Source organism: Acanthaster planci, linkage group LG10 (assembly GCF_054643075.1).
Source record: "Acanthaster planci isolate LZ-2023a linkage group LG10, COTS_SCS, whole genome shotgun sequence".
Lineage (NCBI taxonomy): Eukaryota > Metazoa > Echinodermata > Asteroidea > Valvatida > Acanthasteridae > Acanthaster > Acanthaster planci.
In genome coordinates, this window is record NC_141786.1 from 1,118,575 (window position 1) to 1,142,825 (window position 24,251).

Below are 24,251 nucleotides of genomic sequence, written 5' to 3' on the forward strand. Positions count from 1 at the left end.
AGAAAGCGGTAGGTGGCTTGATGTCATAGCCCGGGAAGTTCAAACTCCTTCTAAGTCGTTAATAGGAGCGCCATAGCTGAATACGATTTGGTAAATTCTCCTTGGAGACTTTCCTCAGTTTGTTTATTTGAAAAATTTGCGGAATTGGTGATTAATGACTAAATGTAGTTGAATGGCAGCATGACACTTAGCATTTGTAAAAAAAAGTGTGATTGAAGTGAGCTGCTTTGTGTTCAGAATACCCCTTTGTTATATGCACATCGTTTCCGTTATTTTTCACCTTACTTAGCGCCCAATTTTTACACTTTTGTCGAATACCCTCAGAACATCCTGTTTGGAAGACTGATGAATCGTTTGAATCTATTACCTTATTTCTTCAAGATTGAGAGCCATTTGTTTTAAACGCGGTGCATTTCTCGTGTGGATTCAAATTTCCGAACTGAGTCTGACAGCGGTCAAAAATGAGATGTCCAAAAGTGGAGCATGGCACAAACGTACACTCACTCATATCTGATAAATGCGAGTGAGTTTGGTGATAAATGCAAGTGAGTTTGGTGATAAATGCGAGTGAGTTTGGTTACGAGTTGACTTTTAATGCAAAGCACTATACGTAAAATGACGTCAAATTTCGCTACTGACAGGCACAAACTGAAACCTTTCCGTTCTCATTCAACGGTTTCATTTTGCATGACAATTAGGGTGTTTATGATATTCCTCACCATTCAAAAGTAGAGACATGTCAGGGACAGCTCGGCCAAACTGAAAAAATACCCTCTAAAATGTTGGCATCCCTTTCACTTGTTGACTCTTGTGGTACGTTACTTGGAGGTACGTGATAAGAACGGGCATACTTTGGCAGAAGTGGATATGTATCGGGTGCAAGTTAACAAAAGAGACTATGAGTCTTTAAATTAATCAATTTGGAAATAAAGGGAAACAACTATATCGTGATATTGTTCGAGTAGTGTTCAGGTCAACGTGATGAGTCAAGGGTCACATTCTACTGGCTTCTGGTGTTGGTGTAATTCACTGCACAGCGCACAAACTCTAAGTGAGTGGTTCAAACATACGTGGGGGTGAATTGCAGCTTGCCGTGAATGGCTGAAGCAAAGTACATGTAATGAATGTTATATAGCCACTGAGAGGGGATATAACACGTAACAAATGCACCGAGGCTCCAATGGCGTCAGTTACATGTGTCTGATGAGAGTGGGGAAGGGTATGGAGAAAACAATCCTCACATTTCCAGGCTGTGGAATTAGGGCATGGACAAGACATAATTATTACAATGTGGAGCTGCAGACACCACAGGCAGACATCTTTTTTAAGTTCCTAACCAAGTCCTTTAGCTTTAAGTAAAATTCAGACAAGTGACCCTGTGTAGTTTTGTGTTCTTTATTTTTGGTGTTGGAAAGTTCTAAAGAAAAATTACAATACGTAATTTTTGCTAACCATCAAAATTGGGATTCACCCTCCTGAGAACAACCAACAAAGGGTACTGAAATACTATCAGACACGCCTGGACGGGTTGGCCTCCGTGGATGGGAGGAATGAACACTTAGATGTCGTTTTGTGGCCACGTCAGATCAGAGTAAATTCTGTAATTTATGGTGGCCCTGACCGGTCGTCAATAGGTGAATTCGCATCACGTCATTTCAGACACACAGCTTCTTGGTAGCCTGGAACTCTGTACAGAATAGGAACTGATGAAGAAAGGAAAACAATGAAACGCGGGTTATCAATCTTACCGTCTATGTGTGAGCCTACAAGCCGTGAGTAACAAACCAGACCACATTGAATAAGCAAGGTGTATCGCACCCAGCGCTGCACAGTGGTCGTGTACTGCTGTTTGACTACCACTCCTCCTACCAGAATGGCGCGCCTTAGCCTCCTCCTAGTGGTGGTACTGATGAGCCACGCTGTTATGATTTTGGCGCGGGTAGAAAGATTGGTAAGCTTTTAAAGTACATATATAGCTTGAGTTTGTAAATATCTGTACCCAGTTTGGACTACAATAAATTGAAATGGTCTGAATTTTTACACAGCACTTTCTGGTACACTCCAAGCCAGAGACTTGTGATCAGCATTGTGTATTTTGTTAGCCATTAAAGTACGTGCAGGCCTAAAACTTGCAACCATGTCTACCATGCTAAGATACGGTCCTTTGGCAAGCTGTGTTTGCTGTTTCCACATGTCCATGTTTTCTGCCCTGTCCTTGGCAAAACAGTACTACTCCAGGTTGAATTATGAAATTCGGCATTTTGACCCTACACAGAGTATGAACACGTGATCAGATTAATGTGATGGTTAAGAATGAGGGTTGTACTTCATTTCCATTTGGGGCAAAACGTAGAGCATATTTACAATCACTGACAAATTACCCATGGCTAGGCAAAATTAAACACAGGTACTGATGACAAAATCATCAATTCAAACCACTTTTTAATTAAAAAATGGCCGATCTGGTTGTAATGAATGAAGCGTAACTCTTTGTTACACATTACTGGTCAACATTATATGGCATTTCATTGGCGTTAAGACACAGATTTCCCGAGTCCAGGCATCTTATTAACGTGCGCAGAGCCGCACGCATGCGCATCGCACCGCCAGATGGTATGCCAGAATCATTTGGAAATGAAGAGTCTTTTATCTAGAGCCCTTGCTGGTTTGCCTTACAGGAAAAAATATAAAACCGAATTGCATCCCCTATGATAAAATGATGCAGATGTCATATTTACATAGAACATTATTGCATGGTAAACTGCATACAATACGTTTGAAATATCCCTGACAGATATGGAGTACTTACATACGAGCTGAAAATATAAACCTTAAAGTTGTTGTCCTTTCGTAAAAGACTTATTACTCCTCACATTTAGGGCAAAGATTTAATAGCTTGCGAGTCTTAGCTCTGCTTAGCTCTGCTTTTAATTGGGATCAGCCATCTTCCTATTTTGCATATAAATGTACTCCAGGATGAAGAGGATCGTCATCTCTTGAAACTACTAAGGCGCTTGGAAGGCCGTCAAATCGAGGAGTCCACAAGTGAGTCGCCGTGTACGTATAAACAATAACTGAAATGGCTGGACAGATTGGTAGGAGACGCTATTGAACGTTGATGTGATATTGTTCGTACGTGTTTGATACAAGCTTAATGATTCGCGATTCACAAATTATGTTGAATTTCAGTTGATGTGCGTCTTCTTCAAGTGACGCAAACAGGTTTGGTTCTCGGATCTGAAAAATTCATGTGCGTATGTATTGTACCTGTAAGCATTTCTTTGGTATTCAATGTACCCGTTTTTGTTGCAGGTCAATAGATCTAGAATTATTTACGTCGCCTAATTGATCATTCACTGGGATTCGTGTGTGAGATTTGTGATTTGCCGACGGAAGTTCGCAGCAATAAAGATGTTGGTATCTTAAGACTAATTGTAAAAGTTTGCTTTCAGACAGACGAACATAATCCATACATTTACACTGGGTTCGGCCATTGAAAAGAACGACGTCTGAAACAGAGTCACTCTTTTGTCGTTTTGGGCGAATCCAAGTCCCTGCCAGCAAGCTTTGTCACCCCTAATCGTTCATAGTTTAGTTCAGAGTGAGTTTGGGCATGCAACGCCAGTCTAAAAACATTGGTCAAGCACGCAGTGAACGCTGTCGTTTGGCTATATTTGTATGGCAAACAGTTTCTCTGCCAAAAGTATGATGAGCCAGATCGACCACACCCAGAATCTCATGGAAAAAAAATAGTTTGACTGTATAATTGAAGTTTTTAGTAATCAAGCAATTTGGTTATTGTTTGCCACTTCTGCCATGTAGCATCGACCGGTGAGAGGGAAATAAACCTTACAAACCGTCGTGATGTAAATGTGGATCAGAGTTCTGCCCTTCGGGGTTGGCGGTCATATCAAGTTGCTTTGAAAGCAGTTGATGGACGGTACAACGACACCAATTTTCTCGGCGAAGATGGAGAGGAGTATGGTGGAAGCTGCACTGTAACGAGTAAGCCGAGTGTCATTTTTGATATGTCTGTTCTGTGGGCAGTCAGGGCGTGGAGTGGGTGACACGCCTCTCCACTTGAAGACCATACCCCTGTGTGCCAAGCCCTATTTGAGATTTAAAATGGTGTTACACAACCTGTGTTTCAAAGGTTTTTGGCAATGGCGTAGTATTTTAACAAAACCATGCGCAATACGTTTGATTGAGTCGTAACTTACCGTAATTATGTAAGAATGCGGAGAGTTTGTAAATGCATGTCAAGTCTCAAGAAATCAAGCCAGGCACGGCCGAGATCTAGGGGGCCTATGTCTCCAGCTGTAAAATGTACCGAAATTCCCCTTCTCCTTTAGAGTTAAACAAAACAAACCTTTCTCGTAAAACAAAGTCCATGCACTAAAACCGCCAAATTGAATTTTACAGTCTCTCATAAGAACCCTGAAAACAAAACATAATCATTGACCGTACAACGATTCCTTCTATGTCTATACGATTAATGGAAAATATGGGGTAGCACTTGATAGAACAAGTAAACGTAAGATACTAATAAGCTTTTGCAGCAATAACTACTTCATCAGATGCAATGAAGGGGAACAGCTAGGGTGGAAGTTGTCTCTGTCATTAAATTAAACAATATTGGGTGATGACTCAAGGGATTATTCCTAGGAAGCCACTGTGTCTATGAGCCTTGAGCTTGACCAAAAGAGGGCGCACTTCTCCTTGATACCCCGACTGCGCTTGGGGCACTAACTACGTTTCGCTGGTTAACGAAGACGTTTCATCACTGATTTATTGCACGGTATACCAGGTAATGCAAAGGGACTGTTCCCGAAAGGTTTTTGCACGCAAGAGCTTCTGGTAGAAGTGGGGCAGAAACTAGACTCTTGAATACTTAGCTGAGTTTCGGAGGAGCTGAAAACTTTTGACGATTGAGACAGGACGTAAATAAACATGGAGCGAGAACTGTATTGCAGATTTTGTGAAATAAAATATGAAAACAACAAAGTGGAGGAAGTGTGGAGGAGAAATTTGCCATCCGAATCAAAACACGTTTTCAATGTCACAGAATTTGTGCAAGAGGGGAGCCCACAACAAATGGCAGACTGATACCACACTCAACAGCACAGGATTTCAAGCTTTCCTTATGAGGTGGTGTTGTCAGTAAGTCCTATCGGAGGCTGAAAAGAAGCAGACGTGCATGCTTTCAGGCTGGGTTTAATTTATTTTTTAGAAAAGGCAAGGTAAAAATACCAGTCATTAATTATTAAATATAACTTATCAATAAAAACTATTGACAGGTAAACACAACCTTTATTGTGTTACTTTTTGCTCTTTACATTTCCAGCGAAGTTCAAAAACTAAAAAATTACAATAATTAAAATGCAAACAAATTCACACACATCCATTATACGTAAGTCTTTTCGCATACTGGTACTAATAAACATTAAGTATGTGTTTATGATCTTCATAAAAATATAAATTAATCTTATTTTAGATGCATAAATACATTCGAAAAGTTACATGAATAAAACAAACCACACTTGCTCACAATGCAATATGAAAAAATGTCTTCATAAAAATATAAATTAATCTTATTTTAGATGCATAAATACATTCGAAAAGTTACATGAATAAAACAAACCACACTTGCTCACAATGCAATATGAAAAAATGTCTTCATAAAAATATAAATTAATCTTATTTTAGATTCATAAATACATCGAAAAGTTACATGAATAAAACAAACCACACTTGCTCACAATGCAATATGAAAAAATGTCTTCATAAAAATATAAATTAATCTTATTTTAGATTCATAAATACATCGAAAAGTTACATGAATAAAACAAACCACACTTGCTCACAATGCAATATGAAAAAATGTCTTCATAAAAATATAAATTAATCTTATTTTAGATGCATAAATACATTCGAAAAGTTACATGAATAAAACAAACCACACTTGCTCACAATGCAATATGAAATAATGTCTTCATAAAAATATAAATTAATCTTATTTTAGATGCATAAATACATTCGAAAAGTTACATGAATAAAACAAACCACACTTGCTCACAATGCAATATGAAAAAATGTCTTCATAAAAATATAAATTAATCTTATTTTAGATGCATAAATACATTCGAAAAGTTACATGAATAAAACAAACCACACTTGCTCACAATGCAATATGAAAAAATGTCTTCATAAAAATATAAATTAATCTTATTTTAGATGCATAAATACATTCGAAAAGTTACATGAATAAAACAAACCACACTTGCTCACAATGCAATATGAAAAAATGTCTTCATAAAAATATAAATTAATCTTATTTTAGATGCATAAATACATTTGAAAAGTTACATGAATAAAACAAACCACACTTGCTCACAATGCAATATGAAATAATGTCTTCATAAAAATATAAATTAATCTTATTTTAGATGCATAAATACATTCGAAAAGTTACATGAATAAAACAAACCACACTTGCTCACAATGCAATATGAAAAAATGTCTTCATAAAAATATAAATTAATCTTATTTTAGATGCATAAATACATTCGAAAAGTTACATGAATAAAACAAACCACACTTGCTCACAATGCAATATGAAAAAATGTCTTCATAAAAATATAAATTAATCTTATTTTAGATGCATAAATACATTCGAAAAGTTACATGAATAAAACAAACCACACTTGCTCACAATGCAATATGAAAAAATGTCTTCATAAAAATATAAATTAATCTTATTTTAGATGCATAAATACATTCGAAAAGTTACATGAATAAAACAAACCACACTTGCTCACAATGCAATATGAAAAAATGTCTTCATAAAAATATAAATTAATCTTATTTTAGATGCATAAATACATTCGAAAAGTTACATGAATAAAACAAACCACACTTGCTCACATTGCAGTATGAAAAAATGTCCTCATAAAAATATAAATTAATCTTATTTTAGATTCATAAATACATTCGAAAAGTTACATGAATAAAACAAACCACACTTGCTCACAATGCAATATGAAAACATATCAGTAGAGCATGTCACAAATGTTGGTGTATTCATCACCGACAGACAATGAACTAAATTAAATTGAACTTAAATGTCCTTATTCTTTCAAATATTCAGAGACTATAAACTGGCAAATTAAAAATGAAATGTTCCATATGTCAACTTTGACGAGCAAGGACAAATAGGCTGAAGAAATTCACATGCTTACTATACACAAACTCAGGTAACAATGTGTGTCAGAGGAGTTAATTAAAGTAGGCATTCTGATTGTGTGGTCTCCCAAATAATCGGTCACCGTAAATGTGCCATTCAATCCTATTTTCATCCAGACATCAATTTCTAAGAATTTCTATTTGAATATTTTCTCCCTTAATTATTGACGGAGGTTTCTCCTTAAGGGACCGCATCATAATGTCAAGTACTTTTCATTGTCGTTGTTAAATCTGCAGAGAATACATAGATGTAAGTGATAACGCATTCATTTATTAGGGGTGCATTCTTGATGCAATAACTTTGAATTTTAGACAGAAAAATATCTCCGTTTGAAAATAATGTTTGACAATGCTGATTACAAAACTCACTGCATAAGAAACAGCAGCATACAATTCTCTAGACTCATACCCCTTGACTTTGTTGGAAGCAGTGAGAGGAGGAGAAACACACAGTTATTATCTCGCCACGGCGAGATAATAACTCATTTTTTAAGTGGCCCTTATACGCTTCCGTAATGAGTTTTTTAAAAGTAAGAGTATTTGTTGTCTATTTTGAATTTAGAATCTGAGGAAAATCCTAGATGGATTGCTGCATTTAGAGAAGAATTGTGCATCAGCAAAGTCAGCATTTTGAACATTGGCGATGGCTTCAGTAAGTTACTATTGACTACACAGGGTTGGTAAATATTATTTGGGGCAGAGGCCACACTGCATCAGGGTTCTAGTAGATTGCTTCATAAGGCAGACATATCAACCCTGCATACGTAATTGTGGTAGTGCAAAGCCCATAGACCTCTGGGAAAAGCAGGTTGCTGGAATAAGAGAGGTGGCAATATTCCTACCAAGAGAGGCTCCTTGGTGGACACTGCGCTTCGCTGCTTAGGGAAACATGAGATGCACGTGTTGCGTCGAGTTGTCACCAACAAAATGAACAGTCCCCGCCACCGAGGCTCTTTCCAATTGATGAAGGTTTGCTTCTGCTAAAGGCAGATTAACTGTCCAGGTTTCTTTGAATGAGACTCGAGCAGGGCCAAGAGCGGGCGAAATTTTCCTAAAAGGTAGTACCAGACAGTGCAGAGGTCCCTAGACCTATGGGGAAAGCACGCTGCTGGAACAAGAGAGGGGGCAGTTTTCCTACCTCGAGAGGCTCCTTCGTTGGGAATCACTGATCTGTGTACATTGGATAGGCAGCTCAGTAGTAACTGCCTATGACTGTGTGAATTAAAGGGACCACGTGGCCATCCTAAGATATTTGGTACTGCTTCCAACTTCAGTCCATTAACTTAGTGCATTCATGCACGGCGCTAAAGTCGGTGACTTGGAAATTGCCTTTGTATTAAAAAGACTACGATGGCCACGCAGTCGCTTAAAATCGCGGAGCAGAGCTGGAAACTGAACTTCGTTAGTAACCCAAACAACTGTAACATGCATGCGCTGTGGTTCACCAGCTACTGACGTCACTTCTAGAGGCCTCTTCATTCTACGCAATTTTTCCTTTCTTGAAAAGGAAAATCCAACGTTTTCCTTCAATGACAACCTCCTGTAGAGTGCATTTTTGTCTAAAGTGAACGCAGTTTGAAGCTCCCTTTTCACGGAGGAGCATAAAGGTGATGCTTACAAATACTGGAAAAATAAATCCAGAAAAGGAAACCAATTCATAGGTCAATTCCATAGGTTTACTCTCCGGTGAGACTTTTGCCACTTTGTGAAAATTGTGACGAAATATCAACAGGGTCGTTTCGCCCGGCTTTCTACTATGAAGGTAATTGCTCTGATTCAGTGGACGCGGTCAGCTGATTAGTCACCGCTTTCGGAATTGTCAGCTGACAATATGTATTATCCACTGATCCTTTAGAACGTTTGGCCAATTAAAAAAATATCTGTTAAGGGTGCAAAGTCGATGCCTCGATTCAAAACGTGTTAGTTGTTGCAGGCTGCTACCTGCACATTTATTTTGGACGAGTCAGTGTTCCCGACTTTGAAACCGTTACTTTGCTAAACTTCAGATGTTAAACTTTCCAACGTTTTAACCTGAAGGTGAGAGGTTGACAGGTGCAGTGATTCGGTTTGGCTACTATCCATATTTCAAATTGGACAAGGACACCGCCTGTGGATCACCAGTGACCGCTGATGAAGCTGCAGTGCGTGGAGGGACGGTTGAAGTTGAATGCAGTGAACCAATCGGGGGCAGGAATCTCGTGATTGGTATCCCGGCCGACAATGCTACTTTGCAGTTGTGTGAAGTTCGAGTTTGGGCGATACCAATGGACCAGTGTCCTGATGGTAAGTTTTTACAAGTCACTCCTACTATAGGCAATTTTTGCATTTCATCTCCGTCATAACTTAGCTAATACGATTCAAAGTCCTGCACCTTCGCGGCCATTGAGATAAAAATGCCAATCCTTGTGGAAAAAGTACACCTTGAAAAAAAGTATAGAGTCATAGAATAAGAGGTAAAGGGGCCATTACAGAGTTTTGGGACCAACACACCCACTTACTGGTCTTCAACTTGATATCTGACTTCTGAGAGAGGAATTTGGCCACAACCTGCCTTTGAACAGGATGATCTTTTGATAATGACTTCTAATTCTTGTTACCTGATTATTTAAACTCCCATTTGTGATTGCTGCTGTAATCTATCATTCCATCTGGAAAACTAAAAAAAAACTAAGGCGCTGTTACGTGTAGTGGGAAATAACATAGACCTGAAAGTCACTTCATTCTGATAATGCGCATTCACGCTCTATCATTTAGGAAAAAAGGCCGTTTGGAAGTGACTTGTCGCAGAAGAACTAGTTTTTTCTATAGGTAACAGGCTTAGAATTCTTGTATAACTTCACTAGAACGTTAAAAAAGACTTCTCTGCCAGAAGATAAGCTTAGCATGCAAAACAAAGTTATACAAATTTGGTACAATCAGATTGTAGATGGAAGAAAAATAACAAATCTTTCACACAAAATAATGACATAAAATCAAATCAAAATGTTTTTGATATTGACCTGAAGGAAGATGTCGAAGTAAATAACAAATTAAAATGATTACCAGGTGTAATGACAGCAAAGGAGGAAGCCTTTCAGTACATTTATTAGCATAAAATAGTCATGCTATTTGTGTCATTTGAGCATATACTAATAAATATTCATCATGTAGCGTTCTAAAGTAAAACCAATCTTTCTTTTTACTACTATGCTAGTTGACCCTTTTGGTTTTATACTTCCTGTATCTATTGATAGAAATAAAGGCCGAGACGGAATTAGATCTTACTGACTTTTTAGTGGATCAGTCTTCTGCTGTAAGAACTGGGAAGTATTGGGATGCTCATGAAAAGGTTATAGATGGTCAATACAATAATAGCAATCTGCTCGGTGAAGGAGGAGAAATCTACGGTGGAAGCTGCACGATAACACGTAAGCTGTAATCTTCATACTGTTTTATTAAAAAACACAGTGAAGGTCAAATGGTTAATCTTTGCCAAAGATAAATGTGACGACCTGTTAGTTAAATGTTACGAAAATTTTTCAGTACGCATTATATCATTACAAACTGACCTTCAACATGAAAAAACTAATCTTTCTGAGAACGCGTGCAAGTCAGAAGGAGTATTATGGAATTTAAATGGGGTAGGTCTATCGTGTAAAGTATAACGCCTAGTGCGAAAAAAATTCAGCTTGTAATTATGCCTCACTTTCTGTACGGGTGATTAATAATTAGTAATTATTAATAGATACAACTTTAATTAAATTACACTTTCTGGTCGTTTATTTCATAATAGGAGCTCAAAAAGATCCTTACTGGGCAATGGTTTCTCACAAGGATTACTGCATCAGCAAGGTCTGGATTTTAAATCGTGGAGACGGATACAGTAAGTTACTACAGATAAACCATATATCATTTGAGTCAGAAGTAAGCACATAAGGAATGATTATTGAATGTTTATTCAATAACGTTCAAAATGTTTGAAGGTTTATAAAGGACTCTCTGTAAATCAAGTTTTCGTTGATCGGGTCTTTTGCGGATGCAATTTTTAGGCTGGTTCTTTGTGAATGTATTTCACTCTTATCTCTCTTGGTAGACTTTTACTTTTAGTATTAACATTGTCCTAACTCTGCATTGAAGAAACAAATGAGGATTATATCCTGTGAAAGTAACTTCAAGGCCTGCTGAATTTGCCTAAAGGTGATATTAAAACAATTATCTGTTCGCCTGTCTGTCCTGCCTGCCGATTTGTTTTGGGGTTTTTTAACTTTTATGCATTGCTTTCAACAGCTCTATACACGATAGCGTGTAGACCGAACGTTGATGTCGTGTCCGAAAAATCTATCTTCTATGTAGGTTCTGTGTTTGCCAGCTGAGACATTACACGCAGAACAAGTGCTACCCTCAGGTTTTCAGGGTAGATTATTTTAAGGAGAATTTTAAGGAAATGCTTGAACATTGGTTTAGTAACCATTGGTATCAAAATGTTGGAATGTGCTTTTTTACCACTTTTGTTATAGCTTGAATTTTTCATAAGTTGAGAACATTTGAAAGTCAATATCACCAGGCAGCTGCTGTAGACTTTTGTCAGCTGTAGGGGGTGAGTACTGGAAAACCTCTTCGTTTTTAATTTTCCAATTTTTATAGGTGAAAGACTGACTGGTGCAGTTGTCAGGATTGGCACAGAAAGGACAGCTAACCTGAACAATAACACTGCTTGTGGATCGCCAGTGACCGCTGAACAAGCCGCAGTGCCTGGAGGGACAATTGAATTTAAATGCAGCCAGCCAATCAAGGGCAATATTTTCATCATTGGTATTCCGGCTGATAACGCTACTTTACAGCTGTGCGAGTTGCGAGTTTGGGCCGTTCCTATGAAGCAGTGTTTTCCAGGTGTGCTTTGACGTGGGTTGTTTTAGGAAAGTCATTGGAGAACAAAGCAGCGTGCAAGTCGGTGTACGACTGTGCCACAGGGCAGACCTCACCCGTATTTGTTTTTGTTCCCGAATGACCTAGACGCACTTTATTTTGGGCTTACTTGTACCTTTAAAACACTTAAATTCTTCATTGACAGTTTTCCTCAACTATATGGTTTTTATAGCTGTAATTGTGGTTGACAGACTGACTTCCTGTCAGCAATGCTTGATTGCCTATTAAGAACCTACATTTTCCATTTTTGTATACAGTATAAACATTTAATTTTTCAAAAGTCTCTTTTTTCGTTTAAATTCAGATTTTGATGAGTGCAGCAGTGATCCTTGCCAGAATGGTGCTACATGTGTGGATGGTATCAATGAATTTTCCTGCACATGTGCTGCTGGTTTCACTGGACCTCTCTGTGAAGATGGTATTAAAGTGGAATTTATTTCAGTTTTATAGGATCGTACTTGTAAAGACACTGGGCAGTTTGTTTGCCCAACGTGGGTTAGTGTGTGAATCGCTCCATTTAAGTGTTGGGCACAAAGTGCATAACATTGGGTCAAAAGTACCATTACAAATGACACTTCAACAGCTGTTGAGAAAAAGGAGATAAGTTTACCAATATATCAAAAGAAAATCAACGTGGTCGAGTAATCTGTTTTCCCAACATGTTTCCAATTAATTTCATACCAACGCTGGGAAAAAAAACTTAAATTCTTTAAGTAAATCCCTTTTTACTCCAACTTCGTGAATTTCCCGCTAAATTCACCATTTCAATTATCATTTCAGTGATTTCTGTGTTCGTCGAGAGACTTCAGTGGAAACAATCAACAGTCCTTTTTAGAACGTTGTCTCATTAGTGGTGTGAACAGTTTCACCGTTGAATATTCTCCTAGGATAAGATGCTTTCATCCAGATATTCCAATTAAAGGCCCGATGTTCTCTCATGTGTTTGCATTGGTGTGCTCAGATTTAGACGAGTGTAGCAGCGATCCTTGTCAGAATGGGGCTACATGCGTGGATGGAATCAATGAATATACGTGCACGTGTCCTGCCGGTTTCACTGGACCTCTATGCCAACATGGTGGGTAGAATCTGCAATGGTATCAGATTTCAAGTAATTGTGTGTGTTTAAAAAGACTTTCTTGAGGCGTTTTTTATTTTCCACGATTTAATTCTTCTTCGCTACATTCCATTTATCAAACCATATTGAAGGATGATTAAGCATAATGTGGAATTATACTTAACATCTTACACCTGCATCCAAACCTTTCAAAGTGTTTTTTCAAGTGCTACATTTTTACATCGGTGTACTTAGACATTGAAGAGTGTGGTAGCAGTCCGTGTCAGAACGGTGCTACATGTGTGGATAATACCAACGGATTTTCCTGCGCATGTGCTGTTGGTTTCACTGGACCTCTCTGTGAGGATGGTGAGTGGAATATGTTTTCTTTCTTCAGGATGAAATTGAATTGATGAGGCCTTTTTTTATTCCTGCTGAATTCTTTGAAACAGCCGTTTATTTTGTCCAGCCTAGCTTTAATTATATTTTTCAGTGATCCTTTACAGGAGAATTGATCATCCAAAAAAATCCTTGTCAGATCCCAAAATGGAAGTCTATTATAAGTTCGTCAATTATAACGAATAGAATTTAATGTCAACTGTGAATGATTACCGAGCTTTAAAGATGAATTATTTTGAAGATGATTACATATTATTCCATCGGAGGTGAATTATGTTGTTCTTTTTTTTTCATGTGAAGATCCATTGGGTACATGTTCAGATTGAATCGACTAAACAGCAGTCAGTGAGGAAATCAAGGGTTTTATTTTAATTCGTTGATTTATCAACATACCTATTCAAAACAAACACACTACAATTTTGTTCCGGGTGGATTGTGGCATGACACAACGCAGCTGAGGTGTAAAGCGAAATGATATCCATGGGAATCCTGACTTTTGGGCTCATTGCGCATGCCTAAATGCTCATTATATAGTTGCTATCGGGATAATTTCCCAAGACACTAGTAAGGACGATACTTTCATCATTCCTATTGTCAGGTATTAATCCGTCACTAGGTCGTAATCGTCATCAGAAGGGGTAAAATGTCTGAGGTATCTACAACTATAAAAAGGTTTTCAATTATGGATGGTCCTTTTCTCACGTAAGCTTTTTAGGCCTTCTCTATATATAGGTATACCTGGTTTGTTTTCATTATAACGCTATTGTAATAAAAAAAATCCTTTGAAGGAACAGAAAAACACACAAGATGGGCTAAGACTTATAATTCCTAAACTAACTAGGATATACATCAAGTTGGTCATAAAGTGCTCACGTAACCCCAACTGTATGTTGTTGATTGTTTCCATAGTTTTTAGGTGGGTTCCAAACTTCTACTGGCACTGCCAAACGCATTCAAAAACATTTCATTCGCATTATGTGTTTCGCTAAAAGCAGTGTACATGGTAAACCTCATTTTCTTCATTTGACTATATTTTTGCTGACATCCTCTGATACCGATGATGTTTTCTCCCAGATGTCGACGAATGTGGTAGTGATCCTTGCCTGAACGGTGCTACTTGCGTCGATGGTGTTAATGAAGTTTCGTGTACCTGTGCTGCAGGATATTCAGGAGTTGTTTGCGAGATTGGTAACGCCTTTCATGTTTGCACAATGCTACTTTTGAACGCTATGTGATATAACTCTTCACTGGCGAATTGAGACAAGAAATGTTTTTGGCATTTCCCGATAGATATCAACGAGTGCAACAGTAATCCTTGTCAGAATGGTGTCTGTGTTGAGGGTGTCGGCAGTTTCACCTGTGAATGCTCTACTGGATACGAGGGGGCAACCTGCGAAACAAGTGAGTTTTTCTTCATGCCAGAGCCATTTTATCCCTTTCGTGTGCCACTAGGCCTATATTCTCCGTACATTTAACACTGTACCTTCATTGGCTCAATTCAGGACACATTTTCATTGGCTTCTTCCTGGGAATACATTTTACACGTATTCCTCTCCTTTAGATATTGACGAGTGTGTCAGTAATCCATGCCAGAATGGTGCTACTTGCGTTGATGGTATCAATGAGGTCTCGTGCACTTGCCCTGAAGGCTTCACCGGGTCTGTCTGCGAAACAGGTACAAACTTGACACTTGTCGCATCCCCACTCTTAAGTAGTAATCTTTAAGTGTCTGATAATTGCCTCTCCTGCGACTCGGGCACAAATCGCGTCCAATTAGTTCAGTAGTTCATTAGGTCAGTTCCTTTACAATTTTTTGTACAAGAGAAATGGATACCCATAGGCCATGGTATGACTGATCTACAAACAATAACTGGATATATCAAGAAAAACATTCTGCAATGAATTTTCCGTTGTTTACCCTTGTCTTTAGCTGTTACAAGGATCGATAGATGCACCACTAATCCATGCAAGAATGGCATCTGTATTGCCTACGGTGTCGATGGATTCAAGTGTGCATGCGCTCCGGGTTACCAAGGCACAGTATGTGAGATCAGTAAGTCGTCAATTTGTGTTTTGCTGAGGATTTTGTTGCATGCACCCAGTACATCCAGATACTATAATAAACTATATTTCCCTATAACCTGTAAACGGTGTAATAAAGCACAAATACAGAACCTTTCTTATTTTCCAACTGACCAATCCTAGATATTGACGAGTGTTCCAGCAATCCATGCCAGAATGATGCCAAGTGTGTGGACGGTATTAACAAGGTGTCGTGCATCTGTGCACCGGGCTTTTCTGGAGAGCTTTGCCAAAATGGTAAGTTTCTTTAGTCTGTGCATATTAGGAAGTCGGTGAGAAGCATAACAAGGAATGACAGACAGGAACGGAGGCATGCCGTTAGCTTTAAATTTGTCAAATATAGTCACTTGCAAGAGAAATCACTTAGAGACGTGTTTGATAAGCAGATTCAGCATTGTGAGTTTACAAGGATGAAAAGGCAGTTTGAAGCTACGCCCGTATACTGCCTTGTTTGAACTTTGATTTTTTTTCTCTATCATTTTTACATACAACGGGCTTCAATACCTAAAGGTCACTTGCGTGCAGCGTGATCCTTTACTTGTGTTATTAGTTATAATGAAATGCAGACGTCATGTTGATGTTTCCTATTATCACAGAACATGCCAACGGACCGCCTGATAATATGCCTCAGCTGCCCCAAGGCCTGTCTCCGGCAGGTATGATCACTGTCTGTGTTCGTTTTGAATTCAAACATGTCTAGGCGTCAGCTGGAGTTACAATGGTCAAAACGACCCACAAGGTGTCACAGTTTTTGTTTTAATCAGCACAATATCTTCTCACTTGTAATGCACTGAACTGGAGCAGGTAAGCTCAACAGAGACATGGCAAAAATGATCAATTTATCATTACCAAATGTATAACCAGTTGATGATCGTATTTGAAGTTCAAATATAAACCTGTACTTATTTTCAGGTGTTGGAGTTGAAATACAAACATCCTACATGCAAACGAACCTTGTCACTGAGTACTGCGTTAAGAAAGTTGTCGTTCACAAGAGTGGAGATTGCACCAGTAAGTATTATTTGTAATTGAAGGGGATTATATAATTGAATTACTGAAAAACGTAAATAACAATACTCAAACTTACTTCTGATCAAATCGATTTTTTCTGAATTCCTACAAAAGCAGAAAGATGAAACAGAAATAATATTTGTTTTTTCCCATACGTGCAAAGAGGAGAAAAACAGGAAAGGTGACGTTTGGCCTTTTTACTGTTATACTGTAATACTTAAGACGAAGACGATAAGACGAAGCAATGAATAGTACCAGGTACTTAATGGTGAATCACAGTTTTAATGTGGAATAAGGACATTTCTTTCAGCGTGGAAGCCGAAAATGGATCTGAAGTACCTTCTAGCACAACAAATTAAAAATATCTAATATGTTAGCAGTTGTATTTTCAAAAATTAAAGTAAATGTAAATGTCATTTCATAACTATTTTTTTTCGTTTGTAGTCCCTAAATATTTGTCATCGAGGAAAAACATCGTAATACCTTGATATTTGAGGCAGGGCTGTTGTAATCGAAGTTCCGGAGTTCACTGTAGGAGTTCACTTTAAGCGCCAGGTCGACATTGAATGAAATTCTCCTGATAACACTGCCAGGAAATAGATTTTTCATAGAATTACTTTTTGTGTATCTCTGTACTCTTCTTCCATGTGTGAAGACTGTTTGAACTGAACGGTGCACTTTTTCAAACATTAAAACTTGGCCAAGCATTTCTGGACAAGTGAGGCAGCTTTTGCTCTGATGTAAATCCCTGAAAACATGGTTCAGGTTGCATGTTTTCATGTTAGAATTGTGAATCCCAAAGCTGCCATCTAAGAACAAGTTTTCTGTGAAAAGAATTTTTCCTGGATTATTGCCATATACTTACACAGCAACAAATTGCCAAAGAAAATAAAATCTTCCATAGCCATGGTTAAAAAAATCTAGAAACTTTCTGTGCACAGATCAGTGCAACAATGAGATTCGGCACCTTGGATGACATCATAGTTCTGCTCATAAATATGCAAATATGCATTAACATAAAAACAAAAAAATACCAAAATATGGGTTAAAATTGCAAAACAAAAATTTTAAAATAAGGTGAATTGAAACCCACAGAAGCAGTTGTGAGCGTTTTTAGTAAAATTTATAAAAATGTTTCTATTTCCTGGTTCCTTTAAATTAGTGTTTTGCCGCTTCAGGACACAAGCCATCATAGCTTTGCCTCTGTTCCTTTAATTCCCTTTTCTCAACAGGCAACCGTCTGACCGGTGCTGTAGTCCGTGGTGGGACCAGTTCTACCAGTCTAAACAACAGTGTGTGCGGCACTCCCCTGACAGCCCAACAAGCTGAAATTCGTAGGTCTACCGTAGATTTTGTCTGTGACCCTCCCATGACAGCCAAGTTTGTCACTGTGGACATCCCAATGTTGAGAGTCAGTCAAAAACCGCTGTGTGAAGTGACGATTGAGCAGGCAACGCCTGGACCTTGTTAGAATTCAACTAGTCTTGACAAACATGACTAGCTAAAGATTAGAGGATCATTTAATGTTTGTTTACCCACTGGTAGGTCTTAAATATCAAACGCAGTGCCCCAAATACTAGATTGTTTTCATTTGGCGTGTTTATTACTATCGGCACATTTAGCGTTAAAGTTTTTAGTTCCATAGGTTAGGTTATCCTGTAGTTAACCAATAGATTAAACATGACAGTGTTAACTTGCTTATCGTTAGTTGCTCTGGCCTACTAATTGCATGAACATTTCATATAATTTTAATTTTTTTATTTACATGAGTAACAAAGAATTGTCAGCAGAAGATAGACCCGTTTTGGTTTTCTGTAATTATTGCAGGGTCGGTAGCTGTTATATATTCGAATCTATTACAAGTCCCTGTAAGTCCATCACAAGTCGTTCAGTCTGAAGCCAGTTCAAAAGCTTTTCAAATGAGCTGCGACAAAAGCATTCTTTTTTCACTATTCACCCTGTTACTTATGACTGGCCTTAAGAAGGGACTTGTGAAAGGACTTGTGATAGACTTGAGTACGTCACTTCTTTGTAGTGCATTCGTGCTGCTCTTTCTTATTCGTAGGCATCGGTGTAGGGAAAACTGTCAATATAAACGTTATCTGCTGTAGTACCTCATCAGGTAGCCATCTTCAATGAAAAGAACGTATTTCGTGATGTCAAGAATGCATGCTTATTTTAAACTACTTCCCCAAAGTAGGTATCTATGAGTACGAGGAGAATGGTAATGTTTGATGTATGAGCTTAGCCAAAAGGCATAATTTCTGATGTAATACGTTTTGGTTCCCATTACATGTGCATTCTTTTAAGCTCAATTACCTGAGCTATGTTACTGCATGGCATACAATATTCCCAGCGTGATCGTTTTTCATTTACTTTGCTCTTCGTAGCTCCAATCGTACAATCATTGTAAATTTCCAAATTTCTGAGCCAATCTGTGGAGCGGTAAGAACCCACAGCTGTAGATTCGTAAAACTATTCGACATTGTAGTAGTGCGATGTCGATTTCAATATGATTTTATGTACACTCTAGAGAGTTAGGGTTAACGACGGTCAGAAAGACTTGGAAAGACTAGACGCTTTACCGTCAAAAAATGAATAACGTTACCTTTGGACGCGCATGCTAATACTTGGAAGGCACAATAAAAGCCGTTCTTCAGGGATTATCTTGATACAAAGTAGTACTGAGAAAAACGTGGAACTTTTGTCTGTGACGCTAGTGGTGAGAAGCTATTTAAACACGCCCATATTATGTGAATGTTGACAACAGCACTCGGAAATAATGGGTCCAGAAATGTTCCGCCAATTTTGCAATTTGGGAGAAATGTTTTTATCACGTGACCATGGTTACTATTACCGTTACTAAAGACCTCTTAAAACAGTCGGGACTGTATTGTCTGGGAGCTAGACTGTTTCGTGCATCAGTTCAACCTCAGCGGTGATATTATTTCATCTCGTCGCTGTCCACCATTCAAGTCTGTATGACATTTAGCACTGAAAGTCGCTTTTATTTTTATTCAGAGTGTAATTTTGATCATTATTAGATGTTGGAGACAAAGAAAGGGGTAGCTTTCCTGGAAGCCTTCCCAAATGGGTTCTAGCCATATGAAGACAGAGACATATAGCAGGACGTTTTCATTATTAGCATATCTAAATTGATTATTGAGTTCATTAACAGAATTTACTGATTTTTTTATCATGGAAGTTAGTGGGTATAACTTTGTTGTGTTTATTGGGTTTCTTTGATTTTAGCAATAAAAGCAGACGCAGAAGAATCGATGACATTATTGTTTTAGATTTTGTCTTTGCAAATGATGTGTGTCTGCTTTGTTCTGTTTTGAAATCTAAATCAGTCTTTGCCAGGTGAAGTCTCCACGTTCAGATTTTTGTCAGTCTTTTCTCGATATAAAAAAATAAAGACATACTCGGCCTTTGAGTAACAGCTTTGACAACTTTAGCCTTTTGACTGATGGGGGGTTTGTGTCCACATTCCATGAGTTGAAAACGTAATAAAGTAATATTAGTAGAGTGGTCTATAAAACCCAACCTTCTATCATACAGTTGAAAAGCAAATGTGACAATAATCTCTGATATTGGCAGGAGTGATTGAGTAGGCTGCAGATTTCCAGGGCTTCGAATTGCAGAAAGAGCATTGCCATCCTCTCTTTGTTTACCCGGATGAGGCCATTGAACTCTATTGAATTTTTTTAATTTTTGAACGCTAAGAATGGATGGCTTTGGGGAACTGCGTTATGCTTTAAATACTATGATTAAAAACAAGAATGCATAGTGACAAAGGAAGCCAAGGGTTGCCAAACAGTAAATCCCTTTGGCAACGTTTTTCAACAAGAAATTTGGTTGTGGCTCAGGCCTATCCAAGTTTTTCTACTCTTGAGTGTAAACGAGCATACGTAAGAATTCCATGGTGTCTAGAACATGGGATTTCAATTGTAAGCCTCGCGGAAAGGAATCTCCACTTTTGGAGTTGAAAGACGCCTGGTAATTGTTAGTGCGGCCAATCAGCGACTCTGACTTCACAATTTGTGAAGTACAGCGCTTGTGGTTGCTTTCCAGTGCGGTCACATTTGACACAAATGACACAATTCTCTGACAACATGTGCTGCTGTAATCATTGCTGACCAATAAAAAGCACAAGTTGGCAAGCAGTTGGTGCAGCAAGAATGGTGCGTCTTTTCCTTCTGGTAGTGGCGTTGGGCCAGCCAATTTTGGCAGTACAGCAAGCGGATGGACCAGTAAGACTACCGCTAAGATTTATAATACGTTTTTCTTGTTGAAATTCTTGTCCAACAACAGCATGGAACTCCAACGTCTTTGAGTTTTAAATACAGACCATTCCAGACACAAATAATAGAGATAAACAGATCTGGTATGTGCACAAATGTGTTGTGCGCGCTAATTCACACTTCGTATATCCACTTTTACCATGTTTTAACCAATTTCTCTAATTTAAAATGGTGTGTTCTCAATATTTTCTGTTTTACTCTATGGTGTTTCGATAATTACATGTGTTGATCAATATAACTTGATCTATATCGACTAGTTTTAATTACGATTGTGAATGTGGTAAATGGATTCTTCCTTGGTTTAACATCTAACGTATCTAAAAACAAGCCGGGTATTTTTATAATAAAGTTAACTATCATTAAAATATATCTTTCTTTCTCTATCTTTTCTTTCTAGTGCGAGAGTAGAAACTCAAAGCTCTTACTTGCAAGTGGACCTTGTCACTGAATACTGCGTCAAGAAAGTTATCGTCCATAAAAGTGGCGACTGCACTGGTGCGTGGTAGTTGTAAATTTGTAATTGCCTTAATTAAATGCAAAAATGATAGGCAAAATAAGAACACAATGCAACTTTCTTAAATTTGGACTTTGTCAAAAATCCTTACTATAATCTGATTACTTTCTGGCAGGTGACTTTCTGATCGGTGCTGTAGTCCGTGGTGAGACCAGCTCTACCAGTCTAACCAACAGCGGTGTATGCGGAACCCCCCCCCCGACCGCCCAGCTAGCTGAAGTTCGTAGGTCTACCGTAGACTTCGTCTGTGACCCTCCTATGACGGCCATTTTGTCACCGTGGACATCCCACTGCTGAGGCTTACCCAGCAGCCGCTGTGTGAAGTAACGATTGAGCAAGCCACTCCAGGACCTTGCTAAACGTCCACAAATCCGAAGAACGCCAATAGTTCAAAACGACAAAAATGATTCATTTTAGACAACTAAAACAGCTACAATGTAACAGTGATTAATTTCAGAGATCTTTTCATTTTTTGTGGGGTTAGGACCTATTAATGGCAATTAGAATAGGCTGCAGATATTTCTGTGGAAATAGCATCAAACATGTTTAATTTTGAACCTATTGGCATTTACGTATTGTTTTTGGTAAGCTACAATTTTAAAGAGACTTTGAGTTGTTAAACATATTTCACTTCTGTGTTAGCTGTGGCTGGACTAATAAATGCAGCACAGCCTCGTTTATAATCTTAGCTTTTTGAATATGTTTATGAAGCTTTCTCATACACATTTTCTGTTACTTTGAAAATTTACTCTCGACCATGCCTCTAATCATTCCATCAGCATGATGGAGGTGGCATTGTTACAGTGTCCAGTTGGCTACAACAGGCATCAATACATTTGTTAAATGGGAAGTGCATTCGACGGCAAGGCAACAACCACGATAACCTCAAAACATCGGATCTGCAGTATATGTACGAAATGTTAGGCTTCAACCTGCTAGCTTGATGTATACACGTGAAAGCCATAGCCACGCTGCTTGCTTCACTGGACGTCTGAAGTCATCGCTACATTCAACATGCAGGTGGTATTTATGTGTAAGATAGTTTTATCACGACTTTTTCGCGACTTTAAAACTAGCAACAGAAATGAATGTTCCAAAAGAATTCAGCCCATCCAAACATTAACCCTCGAATAACGTAAATGGACGGCTCCATGTTGCATGCTGCTTGCAAACTACCAGCAATAATCGGTTGTCTGTTCCCAGCGTTCGAGTGGCCAACACCACGAACGACAAATCGAGCAATTCGTAAACATACGAGAACAAGTCGCCCGAACTCTGCCTTGTGGCTGGTTTATCCATCAACACTCCTTCAATCAATACACCAGCAGAAGGTGCTGTTGACGGGGAGAGTGTGTAACTATAAGTGACTGGACTTCGCCCAGAGCAGCGAACACTACCATTAACTGTGGGTATCCAATGCCGAATCAGGGACTTGAGCAAGTCTATGGAGCTATGGTCAGGGTTGCACTACACGCAACTCCTGTAACGACAGCAACCCGCTCTGTAGCTCCTATCGGGAACTATGCTGCACCAAATTCGCCCCTCAACCTGCCGAGCCCCTCAACGACACATGCAGCACTGGGGACTTAGGCACAGTCACGCTAAGCTAGGTGACTTTAGCTTATCAACCTGCCGAGCCCCTCAACGACACATGCACCACTGGGGACTTAGGCACAGTCACACTAAGCTAGGTGACTTTAGCTTATCAACCTGCCGAGCCCCTCAACGACACATGCACCACTGGGGACTTAGGCACAGTCACGCTAAGCTAGGTGACTTTAGCTTATCAACCTGCCGAGCCCCTCAACGACACATGCACCACTGGGGACTTAGGCACAGTCACGCTAAGCTAGGTGACTTTAGCTTATCAACCTGCCGAGCCCCTCAACGACACATGCACCGCTGGGGACTTAGGCACAGTCACGCTAAGCTAGGTAACTTTAGCTTATCCACAGGATCCTCGACCCTTAACTCAGGATCTGCCCAATTGAGTAACAAGCTCAAATGATAAAATGAATTGCGAAATTCCCCTTGACCAATTTGTCGATCAGTGTGTGCACAACGTTTGCACTTTACGTAAAGACCCTTGGTGGGAATCACCCAGAGTTTTTGCCCTGCAAAAGTTGGAACATGGTCATGTAGGCCTACTAGTCGTACGGTTTCCTTACTCAATATACCCTCAAGCTAGCGCAAAAGGGCTTAGAACATGTCTTTTTAATCCGGGTATTTAGTGGGTATAACGCTTTTGGGTTTTTATGTGTTATAAATTCTGATTTCAGCAACCAAAGCTGACGCAAAAAGTAATAATAATTACTGTTTTTCGAGTGTGTTTCTGCAAATTATCTGTCTTTTGCGTTCTGTCTACAAATATACTCAGTATAAAAAATTAAACATACTCAGCATTTGCATAACAACCTAAAGCTTTTTTTGACTAGTGGGGGTTTCAGTTAAAAACTTAGTAAAGCGATATTATTAGAATGTCTATAGAAGACAAGATACTATCAAACAGTTGAAAGTAAGCGGCGTCAATGTGACATTAATCTGTATGGTTTTCAATACAGAGATGATAATTATATATGACAGGTTTTGCCCTGAGCATACGGTTTGCGGTACCCGCTGCTTCATTTGACTCGGACCGGCCAGCCGACCCCGGCAAGCTCGGTCGTCGAGTGGTTAAGACATCTGCACCAGTGTAACCGAGTGGGGTGAGGACTCAGTTAAGAAGTAAAATAAAGACAAC

The 24,251-nt window shown here is 38.8% G+C and overlaps 1 protein-coding gene across 3 annotated transcripts; it reads left to right on the forward strand.

Annotated features, from left to right (window-relative positions):
* Positions 1 to 1,696: 1,696 nt before the first annotated feature.
* LOC110983501 (uncharacterized) lies at positions 1,697 to 19,972 on the forward strand. Of its 3 annotated transcripts, none has more exons than XM_087142157.1 (19): positions 1,698 to 1,951; positions 2,976 to 3,057; positions 3,823 to 4,005; positions 7,805 to 7,894; positions 9,280 to 9,525; positions 10,476 to 10,649; positions 11,015 to 11,104; positions 11,866 to 12,111; positions 12,452 to 12,565; positions 13,109 to 13,222; positions 13,457 to 13,570; positions 14,675 to 14,788; positions 14,891 to 15,001; positions 15,162 to 15,275; positions 15,531 to 15,653; positions 15,806 to 15,919; positions 16,279 to 16,338; positions 16,595 to 16,693; positions 17,926 to 19,972. In XM_087142157.1, exons 1-19 carry the CDS (start codon positions 1,874 to 1,876, stop codon positions 18,162 to 18,164), a joined length of 2,505 nt encoding a protein of 834 aa, XP_086998283.1. In that variant the 5' UTR covers positions 1,698 to 1,873; the 3' UTR covers positions 18,165 to 19,972. The 3 variants fall into 3 exon arrangements, with proteins under 3 accessions (XP_086998285.1, XP_086998283.1, XP_086998284.1); XM_087142158.1 differs by having other exon boundaries at positions 2,976 to 3,045; XM_087142159.1 differs by lacking the exon at positions 13,457 to 13,570 and having other exon boundaries at positions 1,697 to 1,951.
* Positions 19,973 to 24,251: the final 4,279 nt, after the last annotated feature.

What these genes read in the sequence shown, in the direction of transcription:
- LOC110983501 (XM_087142157.1), top strand. Translation starts at nt 1,874, where the DNA reads ATGGCGCGCCTTAGCCTCCTCCTAGTGGTGGTACTGATGAGCCACGCT. An exon ending in AATGGACCAGTGTCCTGATG is followed by an intron (nt 9,526 to 10,475) that starts GTAAGTTTTTAC and finishes ATCTATTGATAG; the next exon opens with AAATAAAGGCCGAGACGGAA. An exon ending in TGGACCTCTCTGTGAAGATG is followed by an intron (nt 12,566 to 13,108) that starts GTATTAAAGTGG and finishes TGGTGTGCTCAG; the next exon opens with ATTTAGACGAGTGTAGCAGC.